The sequence below is a fragment of the Sander vitreus genome, chromosome 23 (genome assembly GCF_031162955.1).
Source record: "Sander vitreus isolate 19-12246 chromosome 23, sanVit1, whole genome shotgun sequence".
NCBI classification, from domain to species: Eukaryota; Metazoa; Chordata; class Actinopteri; order Perciformes; family Percidae; genus Sander; species Sander vitreus.
In genome coordinates, this window is record NC_135877.1 from 13078359 (window position 1) to 13091883 (window position 13525).

Sequence of the window (13525 nt, forward strand, 5' to 3'; positions counted from 1 at the left end):
TTTCTTAAATTAACTGAGAACTTTTAGACCTCGTGAAAACGTTTTATACTGTCTAGTGTTCATGACAATACCTTCAAATCCATCCTTGTTTTTAAAATCTCATGCCCTTGTTTCCTCAGAATAAGGTGCTATTACTGAGTTTTAAATGATAGAAAATTGGAGTGGGCAGAATTGGTCAAAATTAAAACAAGAAAGAAAACTGGGTTTCTAATTTGATTGTACTCTGCAAAAACGGGTGCAGAAAGACGTTGACAAAATACACTTAGATACATAATTATAATACACTTGTGATCATATAGACTGATCACAGTAGCTGCACAATGTCCGTGACATACTGCAAAATGTATGTATGACACAGAACAGACTTTAATGTTGCCATCTGTCAACAGTTAAGGCAGCAAAAAATGTTACATGTAATATACAAAAGCAATATGGCTAACATTATAACAAGCTAATAAAATACATTCAAACGTGCTTGTTAGAAACAGCTATCGTGTGTGTGTGTGTGTGTGTGTGTGTGTGTGTGTGTGTGTGTGTGTGTGTACGTCATGTCTGTGTTCACCATAAGCATATGTGGACATGGCTGCAGCATGACTAAAGTTTATAATTGTCATTAGAATGCAGAGCTGAACTAATATTTCAGCGGGGATCAAAATTTCAGCGCATCAGTATCATCAGGGATATTTTCTTGTAAGTGATGCTAGAATAAAAATCAACAAAGGCTCTGTTCAACTTAACAAATTATGTGGCTACCCTGGGTTGAATCTGTTTCCCCTTTTTATCGCTTTGAGAATGTTTATTACCATTTTTATCAAAGCTCTGCTTTACATACCATTTCACGAACTGCCATGACACTGGGCTGCTCTGGGGGACGCAACAACTGGGAAATGAAACGCCACACGCCGGCGACAAGTTGTTGTCGCCGGCGATCCCCAGGGACGCAGGGACATGATCCGCGGTCTCTGTGGCACGCAACAACGGGGACGTGAAATGTCACACGCCGGCCACAACAACTTGACGGTTGTGGTCAGGAAAAGAAGAATGGGGAATGTTAGGGTTAGGAAAAGAAGAACTGGGAAAAGAACCGTAACACGCAGGACACGCTGAAAACAACAGGACGGTTGTGACTACGAAGAGAATAACGCGGAAAGGAACTGCAACACATGAGACGCAATCCCTGGTCTCCGGGGTGAAAGTCTGTTTGAAGTGTTGTTTGACCCATCCAACACCCCGACCAACTTCGCTGTGCGGATTTTCGCCTTCATCAATACTACTCGCTACCGTAATCGTTCTGTGATCACGAAATAACCTTCCCATTGAAATACATTAATTTAAATTTCGTGCTCACCACACGAAAATAACGACATTAACGTGTTCAGTACACAAATCAATAGATTCAATAACGTGACCATTTCACAAACTGCCATGAGACTGGGCTGCTTGGCAGCAGTGTAACCAGTCGCCTACTGGTGGCTGCTGGATCATCCCAGTGGCGCAAATGAGGGTTACAATCCTTGCTCAAGGGCAGAAGGGAGAGTGTTAGTCAATCACTTTGCCCATGCAGATTTTTATAGTTTTGTTGTTGCATTTTTTAAAGTGTGACAAGCCGTGTCCTTTACACTCCTCTTTAGCCTCTTGTCGACACCACAGCAGCTGTACCAGTCGGTAGAAACATGCTTTGCTCATTTTTGCAGTCTTTTTTAGAGAGTGGGGTCAGCGGGTCCTGCTGGCACGCTTGGCAAAGACTGTAGACGCACCAACAGAGCAGGAAAGAAAAGAAACAACCTTGAAAGTGTGATGTTTATTTCAATTTTGATTCTTGTCTTTTTTTTTTAAAAGATACAACAGTGAAGAGTTGTGACAAAAATACATGAATGTTGGAACTGTTGGATGTGTTAGCATGACCAATGGGACTGACAATATGCTGTTCTTTAAGGTTGGATCATATGCAGATCAAGAGTATTCTTGTTTCTTATGTGGACATTAGATGCAGCTCAACTATTAGTTCTTAAACCGTTTGCTGGTGGCTATGTTCAGCCAAGTGCCTTAGCCATGGTAACCTATCCTCAGTGAAGGTTTATTTAGAATGTACTCAGGAATCCCAGGGTCACCTAGAAAAACTGGGAAATTGGAAAGGTTTCAGGCTTGATGTTCCATATTTTACCATCAATGAGTATGTTTTTACAAGATGACTTGAGGAAGTGAGCAATTGAATGTACAAGTGATGGTTTTGGTTTGCTGCCAAAACAGCAGCGTTAGCAGCCAAAGCAGACATCCATCAGCGTTTTGGAATCTGGCTAGTGAAATGTTCAAATCCTGGCTGTAGAATCAATACAAATGCAACAATGCAACAATCAGACCAGACATATAAAAATCAAAAGTGGCAATATTTTTTGTTTAAAGGTAACTTTTGCCTATTTATGATTTCGTGTACAGAGGGCAAAGGAAATAGAAAACCAGAATTTGGGAAAGACAGTTTACTGGTCGCTGGACCCATCACTAACAAAGTCTGGGAGAATGAAGCGTTGTGAGAGAGACAGGTAGAGAGACGGTTTGTATCTGGGTTACGCTGGCCTCACATCTCTCCACTGCAGATGAATATTAATAAGGAGTTATTAATATCTGCTGCCTGCACTGTGTGAATATGTGTGTATGCAAGGTCGGCATGGAGGCGCAGTGTGAACAAGCCTTCCTCCTCCTCTTGCTTCTCCTCCTTCTTCTCCTCTTCCACAAAACCTGTATCTCTATCACTTTTTGCTCATCTCTCCTCCTTCTCATGCTCACAGTTCCTGTTTTCCTCATCTTCTTTATCTTTCTTTCTCTCTCATTTGCTTCACCCCCGCATTCATTCTTCCTGTCTATCACAGCTCCTTATGTTTCAAGGAGGGATGCTGATGCCGATGCTGGCACTGATTTTGTCATAAATCAAAACAGTGACTTAATTTATGGCTATTTATCAGCTATTTGATACATTTCCTCTGTTAAAATAATCTAAAGGAGACACTGTATAATGTCTCAGTAATTATTTTGTACAATAAAGCTGTGGTTGTTCATCCATTTTTTGCAGAAGGTTATACCACTGTGTGTTACTTAGATGATCTTTGATCCTTAGCTGTTTGTAATGTTTTTTTAAGATTTTAAGTGTACCTGACTGTTGCTTTATGTTTTCACGACATGGGATGTCGTGAAAAAATAAGACTTTGTTGGATTTGGCTCAGACTATTTAACTAGTCAGCCAAGGGGGTGGTTTGACTTGACTTCCAAAGTATTAAACAGCTTGAAACCATGCAGTCTTATCTGTGGCTCAAAGTTAGCACTCTGAGGATTTACCATAGTATGTCATTGTTATAGCAACTGCCACTTGAATATGGATGAATGACAATTAGCTACATTTAACAGTCCCTGTGAGCTACTTTGATTAATTTCCTAAAGCGCCAACATTTATTGTGACAGAAACTGCCATTGAGAGGATTGAGAGGTGGGTCCACATCCAACAAAGGATAGAAGCTGCAGACAATATAGACAGAAACAGAATTTGCAACCGAATAATACAATAAAAATTCAACCATAGACACATTATTTGGTTTTCATTGGGTACCATTGGTTAGCTTTGTAACCAACCACCTTGATGTTGTAGCATTGTTTTGGACAGAAAGTTACATATAATACTCCTTATGACAACATATTCATATTATGCTTCAAAGACATGCAGTCTATCTACCCTGACCTCCTGGGAGTAATACAACAACCAATCTGTGCTTCAGAACCATGATTCACAGCATGAGGGTTTGGCTGAGCTATAAACTAGAAAGTCATGTCAGTGAGCAATGGGCTGTTGAATACAGAGCACCAGTACATGATCTATACACACATATTCCCTGAACATGTTACTGTCATCTATCTGCGTCTATCTATGTGTTGAGGGGTGTGCGCACACTTTTTCATTTCCCCTCCACTTCAATATCCACTTCAGATAGTATGTTAATATGTTAATAGTTTAATGAATAAATCCATATACAATAGGGTTTTTATAAGCAGCGCTCACCGCAATGAAAAGTGCAAGAGTGTTGAGCACCACAGATACCTGTAGATATTTTGTTGTTGGAATGACATCATTCATAACAAAAAAAGTAAATGTGCCCTGCTTTCACGTCTTTCATGCTGTGTGGATTTTGTGTGTGTGAGTGTACTGTAATTGTCTGTTGGGGGTCGTAGATCAATGGGCAGCAGGTGTATGTGTGTCTTGTCTTTCAAGGGGAGCAGGTGTATAAAGTGTGTGCGCACGCATGCGTGAGCTATGTGTGTGCATGTGTGCTCATCGTGGGGAGCAGGTGTGTCTGTGTGGTGTGCTCACTCGGCTGGATAATGGGCACATATGGACAAAGCGAGAGAGATACAAATGAGAGACACCCACACGGGGTATGTAGCCTACAAAATTCATGCGCATGTACACAACTGATGCAGACAAGCCTTTTAGACTGCTTTTGGATTTGTGCAATGTGCAGACACTCTGTGCATGTATATATGTGTGTGTGTGTGTGTGTGTGTGTGTGTGTGTGTGTGTGTGTGTGTGTGTGTGTGTGTGTGTGTGTGTGTGAGGGAGTAGATAACACATACATTGAATAAAAATAGTATTAGGCTTACAATCGGTATTCATGATGACAATGATAATGAAGGTAAAACATGATGAGATGATAAACAAGCACTGCAAAACAAGGAAGCAGTGGCAATCACAATGTACACCAAAAAATGAAACAAGTGTCTTTGTGTCTAAATCAGTATCTGAAAGTGGTTGTTAAAGGCAGCTACGAAGCAGTCTTCTGCATCAGATTGGCAATGGATTAGCTGCTTTTTTCTGGCTAGATAGATGGTAGAGAGCAAGAGAGAGAATAATTGTCAGCTATTTGAAAATGACAAAGAGGGAAGTGATGGGAAAAAGTGAGAAGCAGCGAAGCAAGAGAGATCAAGAAAAATGGGGAGATGAGGAGGGGTAGATTGATGATGGAATGGAGGAAGGGTGCGTGGCTGAAAATGAACTTGTCCGATGCTGAAGAGCCAACGGAGGGAGTGACAGCTATCTAGATTAGAGAGAAAAGAGGGAAGAAGAAGAAGAAGAAGAAGAAAGGTAGTGAGCGGAGGAGGGAGGGTGATTGTTAATAGATATGGAGTGATGAGGAGGAGAAAGATGTTGTGGGGAAGAAGAAGAAGAAGAAGAAGAAGAAGAAGAAGAAGAAGAAGAAGAAGAAGAAGAGGAAGAAGAGGAGGATAAAGAAGATGCAAAACTAGAGGGGAGAAGGAGGAAAAAGATGTACAGAAAAAGGAGGTCATTATTTAAAATAAACGACCGTTCAGCTGGGATGGCAGATGACAGGACTGTGTCTTTTGGAATCCAGACTTGCTGGAAAAAAAGACCATTGGGCAGGCCCAATTTTCTGGACATCAGCAAGGCTGTTAATAAGATTAGCTTTTTTATATTTTGAAGTACAGCTGCTGCAAGGTGCAGGCCCTTAGTGTGTGTGGCAGCATGTGTGCGTCCCCCCATTAATTAGTCTGATCAGGTGTCATCATCAGTTAATTGACTGATAATAACATCATCACTGTCCACCCAAATAGATCCCTGTTGGGATGAGTGGAGGAGAAGGAAAAGCAGATGGAGGGAGAGGGTGAGAAATGAGGCAGACGTGAGTGAAGAAAAAGATAAAAGGAGAATAGCACACAGAGGAGATGATGCGAGGGACTGATTTAGGGTGGGATAATCTGATTGGTCCCGTTCACTGTGTTATCTGGTCGATCCAGAACGGACTTTGGAAGTCTGACTGAGTTTTTAAAGAATCCTTCGATAATGATTTTTTTGCTGCTGTAATTTATACTGGAACTGACATAACTGATATAACTGACTTTTGTTGGTAAGCAATATTAAGCAGAACAATGTGTAGAACTCTTGATGTGTGTGTGTGTGTGTGTGTGTGTGTGTGTGTGTGTGTGTGTGTGTGTGTGTGTGTGTGTGTGTAGCGATGACATTTTATGGCAGATTGCTTGGAGTTGCAGTGATAGCATCTCTTCCGAGTCTTTATCATTAAGTAGATAACAGTTCCACTGACTTGAGTTTGTATCACAGCTCATTACAGTCTGCAGTGCAGTTCTCATTGAAGTTCGGCTCAGTTAGGTTCACTTCAAGTTCAGCTAGAGTGAATGCCAACTGTCTTTACAGTGTATGGACAAATATCTATCTCGAATGTAAGTATCATAACACATTTTGCTCTCTTCATATTGATCCTGTAATATATCTATATATTATATATATATGATCCTGCTTATATCGACATGAGCTATTTATATAGGAGAAAACTCAGTTTTGGTTTATTATTATATACATCATATACATATAGTGGTACAAATACTTTCTTTTTTTTAAGATAATTATTTTGGGCATTTTAGGCCTTTCATTCCTCAGGACAGATGAAGACATGAAAGGGTAGAGAGAAGAGGAATGACATGCAGCAAAGGGCTGCAGGTCGGAGTCAAACCCACGGCCACTGCGTCGAGGAGAAATCCTCTATATATGTACGCCTACTCTACCAACTGAGCTAACCCGGCCACGTACAAATACATATTTCACCTTAACTGGGGCAACAAAGTAAAAAGGAGAACCTTTTACGGAGAAGCCATTTTGACTTGTCACAGACGGAAAAGCACAGGTGTAAATAATACACAATTAATCAGAATTTGCATGCTTGCTCACTGTCACAGCCACTGATTGACTGAAGAACTACGGAAATCTTTGTCTGTGCTGACACCATTGACTGCATTGACGTTACTGCAAAGTCATATGATGGATGGATAAATTATTGGATTACGTCCTGTCACTTGTTGTTAAGCACCCTAGCCCTCCACCAATTCTTCAAATTTTTCCTCTTTTTTTCTGCTCCTCCTAAATTTTAATCACCTCCTCCTGTTTCCTTCTCTTTTCCTTGTCTGTATTTGTTTCCCCATCTTTATCCCCTGTTTGTCTCTCCATCCTCTTACCAGCCCTCTTGCCACCGTATATCCACTTCCCTCCCTCCTGCATCACATCTTCTTCATCCTCTTTCCTTTTCTTTTTCAATCACTTCATCCTCCCCTTCTCATCCCTCTCCCCTTCAGTCAGAATCCTATTTCCACGTTTTTTTTTACCCTGCAAAATAAAGAGCTGCTAATGGAATTATAGTCATTCACATCAGCGCACAGTCTATCATACAACACACACAACAGAACTGGGCATGCGCAGGACAGACACACAGAGAGACACACGGTCAGACAGACAGATTAGTGAGCTCAGTAATATTAAAGTTTTACTCTCCTCTAATCCTCAAACTCTCAACTCACACACACACACACACACACACACACACACACACACACACACACACACACACACACACACACAAACACACACACACTCTCGGTGGGGTACACCAGAGGGGCAGGCAGTGTGAGATAAACTGATCATGCAGCAGTACAATATGCTAAAAGTGATTATGTGTGTGTTTGTGTATGTGTGTGTTTGTAAGAGATAGTGAACAAAAGAGAGAGAAGATGATGTGCAACAGCAGTCAGGAAGCAGATATTACATCACACTGGAGTCAATGGTGAAAAGAAAGAGAAAGATATTTTCCAGTATAGAGAATCATCTGGGACAATATGCAGAGCCCAAGTGTATGTGTGCATGTATGATAAAGGTTCTCTGCTTTTAAAAATCACAGAAACACTCTAAAATCAATCCCAGAGTTTAGAGAAAACAGGGAAAATACAGTTCCATCCAAGTGTAAGTCATGAAATGCTCCAAATTGAAACCACAGTGGTATTTCTCGTAAGGCACAGCTGCATGATACCAAGTGACTTCACCACTGATGAATCTAAAGAACACCTCCTTGAAGATTATCGCTGTATTCAAAGCACACTGCTCCTGAATATTTGCAGACATATCTTGTGTTGTTGTTGTTTAGTGCATTTAATTTAAGATCAGCTTTAGGGCACTCCAGTTTTTTAGCTGTAATAAAAATAATAAAGTTTATTTATATAGATCTGTTGTGTAGGACCAGATGTTGATATCCCTCCCACATCTAGTCCTACACAGCACTTAAACAAATATTACAATGTGCTTGACATAGAACAGAAATAAAGGACACATTACAACTGTAAAACCAGTAAACCATAATATCAATAAAAAAAGTCATATAACATTCTAAATCTATGAATCAGGTAGGTTATTAAACTAAAAATAAAATTATTGAAAGGCCATTTGATGAAATAGAGTTCTAGGTCGAGGTGCCCTCATGGTCAGTGCGAGCTGGCTCCTGTCCTGTCTGGCTTATGGTCTGGCTGCACCATAGACTATATAAAATGGCATACAGTCAATGGGCTGTACCAGTCTATGGGCAGTGGGCAGGTGCTTGGGGAGCTAAGCCCTGAAGATACCGTGCTATTAATCAATATTAGGTGGAGAATATTATCACTTTTCCAATAAGAAGTAGTGTAAGGGATTGTAATTTAAATGTGACAGTTGCATTATAGTTCCACGTCAGTCAGTAACTTTTATTTGTTGTCTCGTTTGATGGGAAATATATTTAGCTAACTGTTAGCTCAGGAGGACTGGTCTATGACGGTTAGGTTGGTGCACGGACTGGAGGCGGGGTCGTGTCAGCTATCGTTATCCTCCGCCGAAAGAGGAAGAGGCCATCCGGTAACCTGTCATTTGTTCCGTTTACACGTTCTGTAGTGTTAAGATAACAGGTTTGTTTGTTGTCTCGTTTGATGTGTTTGTTGTATCACTTTTTGCTTCTGGAGCGCTGCGTCTGGTCTCAGGGGCCAAGCTAGCTGCTGATGGCTAAACACCATGCTGGCTAGTTATCTAACTACTCATTTCTAAACCTTTCCGTTGTGTAATGTACCTAGTTAGTAAGCAGCATATAGTTACACATGTAGCTACTGTACTCAAGTGCAATTTGAAATTTGTGTACTTTACTTTTTTAATCATAGCTACTTCAGACTATTAACGTTACTTCAGTTACATTGCAGAGACAAATATTGTAACTTAAGCCTTACTCACATTATTTGACAACTAACGTTACTGTTTACTTTCCAGATCAAAATGTTCTTTATAAACGCCTAACAATCTGGTAATATGTAAGTATTATATGTGCTGTGTACATTATTATAGATTAAACGAACCAATAGTATATAAAGCAATTGAAATCAGCTCTGCAAGTTACAAAATTAAAATACTGCACATGAATGCATCAGTAACAACAATAATTTATATACAATAATAAAACACTGACAGTAGTCATTCTGCTTCATAAAAGGCCTTTTTTCACAGAACGTCGACATGTATAGTACGAAAAGCACAGGTGTAAATAATTAAATTAATGATCCTATTGTGCATGCTGGCTCATGTCACATTTTCATGCTATCATTAATGTTATTAGCAACACCTGTGCTTTTCCTACTTTAATCTGCACCTCTGTTCTTATTAAAGTGCTGTACATTTTTCTGATAAGTCTCTAGTTTTATGTTTTAGTTTTAGTTTGGATGCAGCACTGTTACTTGTAATAGTTCTTTTTTTTAGTACTGCTACTTTTACTTATGAATATTTCCCCACCGCACATTGAACAACTATAGAGTAGTTATAGTATAGTATATATACTATAGTATAGTGTAGTTAGATGCTTCTAGGATGTATGAGCGTGTGATATAGTTACAACTCAGGATCTGATGTAATGTGTGCCCTCAGGCCTGTGAGTTTATATGTAGAAACATCTCTGATTATAACCTGTAATCATACTAGCATAAAGGGTAATTCTCTTCCCCTTCTTCTCTCTAATCTCTGCATCTCTTTTTCCTCTTTCTCTGTTGTGACAGCACAGGTTGGATTAACTTTACGGTGTAAGGTTTAAAGCGTTGCATTCCTGTTCTCCCAAAAGTAGCTTATTTGCATTTACAGGATTTATGAATTTGACATTTGGAAATACATTTGGTCAAATGTAACTAAAATCAGCATATTGATAATTTGCTCAAAGCATTGATGTTAATACTGTACACATAGTACTGTTACAGCCAAGATTAAGGTTTTATTACTGTATGCAACCAACTTGTAACTGTATACATACATACAACACAACAAGTGATTCTGTCCTCAAACACTTGTTTTTCAAGCAAAGGTGTTACTAAGAAACTTTTGAATGTTGAAATGGTTTGATAGCATCAGTAGCTGGGACTTCTTAGTTTCAGAAATATACTGTAGTTACCATAACGTAATGCAATTCTTCTCCATTATCAGGAACATTTAAAATGTGTTTGTTAATAATAATTGTTGACACAAAAGTAACACAAATGTGTGTTGTCTTAAACCTGGAAAGGGTACATGGTTTCACACGGTGAGAGCATTTGTGGAAGCCTTGTTCAGATGTCAGAGGGAAGGAGGGGCTGAGAGGATATTGTAACTGTCTTTCATCTGGCTAAGCATACAGTATGGATGATCCGCTCTCTCTTACTTTTACTCACTTAGTCTTATTCCTACAATTTTCCTGGGTGACACAACTATGTAATCTCACTGAGATTATTGTAATTCTGTCTTTCACTTGACATTCTTCTTTTATTTTATTCCACTACGTACAATTGTAGTTTGCAGTCTTGCAATTCTATTCTCAGACTTGATTTTATTTTATTCTCTGCTTTTTCCCCACTGAGTGAATGTATGACTCTGGGTCTCTTGTCATTATACCATACTACTCTTTATTCATTTCTCAAATTAATTGAGATTGCTAAATTTTTGACTGCATGAAGATGTTGGCCTTGGTTTATGAAACAAAGCATTTTTTGTGGTTCTAAACGTTGCAAAGTTGTACAACATTTAAAATGCTTTCCTACTCTAATGCGTTAAAATTTGGACAAGGAATTTGTAAACTCTCCTGAACATCAGCCTCTATACTAAAGAAAAAGAGTGTGAGTGGTACAACAAGATTTTATTTAAAACTGTCATTTTTTAAAGTAATGATAAAGAGTTGTGAAATAAAATTATCATTATGTAATGTTAGCAGAGAAAATTATCATTACATCGGCCTGTAGTTGCTAATGAGTGGCGTTGAGTGTGTGTTGACACAGAGTGAATGGACTGCATAAACTACACAATATGTTGATGAACTAAACAGCACACAGTTAGCTCTGTTGTACTTGCTTGACAGATGGGAGTATATTAGTCATCGTCTATTCTACAGGGAGAGACAGTGTCTGAAAAAAAAACGGGCTCACTAGCTTATCTATCAAAAATTCAAACACCCTTGAAGCCTCCAAACTAAACTTCCAAACTGTAGAAAATTGAAACACTGTATCAACCTCAAGGAAACATGTCATGTCTTAAATCAAGTGAATCACTTACTGACCGAAAGAAGTGAATTAAGAGCTTACTGACAGTTCACTTGTGGTGTTTGCTAACTTTCTTTCTCCTCTCTTCTTTTTTCTTCCTACTTCTCTCCACTCCAGGCTCCGACTACTCTCCTCCTCCCCCCCTTCCTCCCCCCATCCTGAGCAACGAGCACAGTGGAAGTGGTAGCCATGGTGACCACGGTGGAGGAGGGGGCGGGGTCAACCACGGTGGAGGAGGGGGCGGGGTCAACCACGGGTTAGGAGTGGTGGGCCTGGCACCAGAGCACATCGCCACACCGGGGGCAGCCCTGAGCTGGCAGGCGGCCATCGACGCTGCACGGCAGGCAAAGATGATGGGCAATGCCGCATCGGGTGGAGGGGCGGGGCTTGGGTCGGGAGGGGGCGGGCCCATCTCCACGGCCAGCTCCACGCAAAGGAAGAGACAACACTATGGCTCTAAGCCCAAGAAACAGACAACGACGACAGCCACAAGGCCGCCTCGGGCCCTACTCTGTCTCACACTCAAGAACCCCATCCGCAGGGCCTGCATCAGCATCGTGGAGTGGAAGTATCCTTTAACTAACTATAAGTGGAGATTTGTCTTTATACTTTTTGTGATATGGAATAACATGCAACATGTTTCACTTTCAAGAAGGTGTCATGTTTTTAAAGGTGGACACCTGACATTCTCAATTAATTCACTTTTGTTGGATAGCCTGAAGCAAGGAACCCTGTCCTGAATCTATCTTCTTAAGCTCCTAGTTCTAAATGACATGTTTTAATTTAGGTTGCCTTCATTCAGAACTTATAAGATGGGCACATTCAAATCTGGCAGATGTGGAACAACCTACCTTGATGCAACTGAGAATGAACAGTCAATCAACAAGCAATAACGTTGAAAATGCAAAAAGTTTAGCGCAGGTGCTATCTTAAATGGAGTAAATAGAGGAATAAATCATCAGAGGTGAGAGAATTGTTAAAATCCTTAATGTTGCATTGTTAAAGTAATGTTAAAAGCATTTACTGTACCGTACAAATCTGATCTGATGATCTATTCAAACTACATGGTTTGTTTTTAATATGAAGGCCAATTACGGCTTTGGCCTTTTTTTTTATTCACAGAGTGCAGGACAATATTTTTGCAGCTTAAAAAGCGATTTTGGAATGAGGAAAAGAGGTCATACGAGAGGAAGGACATAAACATGTTAAGAAAGCATCACCCTTCCTCTTTTGTTTAATATCCCTCTTCCCTCTCTTCTATCCCTTCTCTTTCCTTCTTAGTCAGTCTCTTCTTTCCTGTCTCCCTCAGTGTGATCCTCTGCTCCCCTTCCTCTGTCTGTTTTTCTCTCTCTTTCTGCTCTTCCTCTTTCATCTCACATTCTTTTCTCACAGGAGGATAAAACAAATTGTGTCATTTTCATCCCTCCTTCACACCTCTCCTGGCATATGTTTTTCCCCAAGCTCTTCCTAACTGCATTCATCCTCTCTCCCCCAGGTCCACCCATGCCTCTATTCCTCATTTGCTTTGCCATTTATTATCCGTCTGTCCCTCCCTCTGTCCATCCAAATCCCTTTATTCCCACTGTTCCTCCACCCGTCCTTCCTTTCTACCCTTCCTTTTTTCTTCTTCCTTTTTTTTAAGCTGCTGAACATAATGACTTGGTTTCCCTTAGGGTGAGATGGAGTGAGAAAGGGAAAGAGGCAGAAATGATCACTGTCACAGTCAAAGTGATCTATAATAGGAGAGGGTCCACATGAGCATCAACTCAGCAAGAGCAAAGTCACACATCGTCCTGAGAGGGAGAGAAGAAGAGGAAGCGGAGGGGTTGGGGGGATGAGAAGGGCAGGGACGTGGGCAGGACATGGATGTCGACAGGAGAGATGATGGATCGGATTAGCTGAGGAGGGAGGGAGGGAGGGATCGAGGGGACGATGGGAAAGGTAAACAAGAAACTTGACAGAGCAGGGGGAGGGCAAATACTGTAATGAGTGAGGAGAGGAGAGAGGATGGGGGGATAATGAGGGAGGAAAAGAGAGAAGTGGAAGGCAGAGCGAATTGTTGAGGAAAGAGTAGATGAGTAGAAGCAGTACTGTATGTGAGTTTGTGTGTTTAAAGAGGGTT

At 40.5% G+C, this 13525-nt stretch overlaps 1 protein-coding gene across 1 annotated transcript in view; it reads left to right on the forward strand.

Annotated features, from left to right (window-relative positions):
* The first annotated feature begins 10402 nt into the window (after positions 1-10402).
* cacna1c (calcium channel, voltage-dependent, L type, alpha 1C subunit) overlaps positions 10403-13525 on the forward strand; it is a 154174-nt gene continuing 151051 nt past the window's right edge. Inside the window, exons 1-2 of the mRNA XM_078243219.1 lie at positions 10403-10415; positions 11521-11971. Coding sequence (XP_078099345.1) covers positions 10403-10415; positions 11521-11971 — 464 coding nt within the window. The remainder of the gene's footprint in view (positions 10416-11520; positions 11972-13525) is intronic.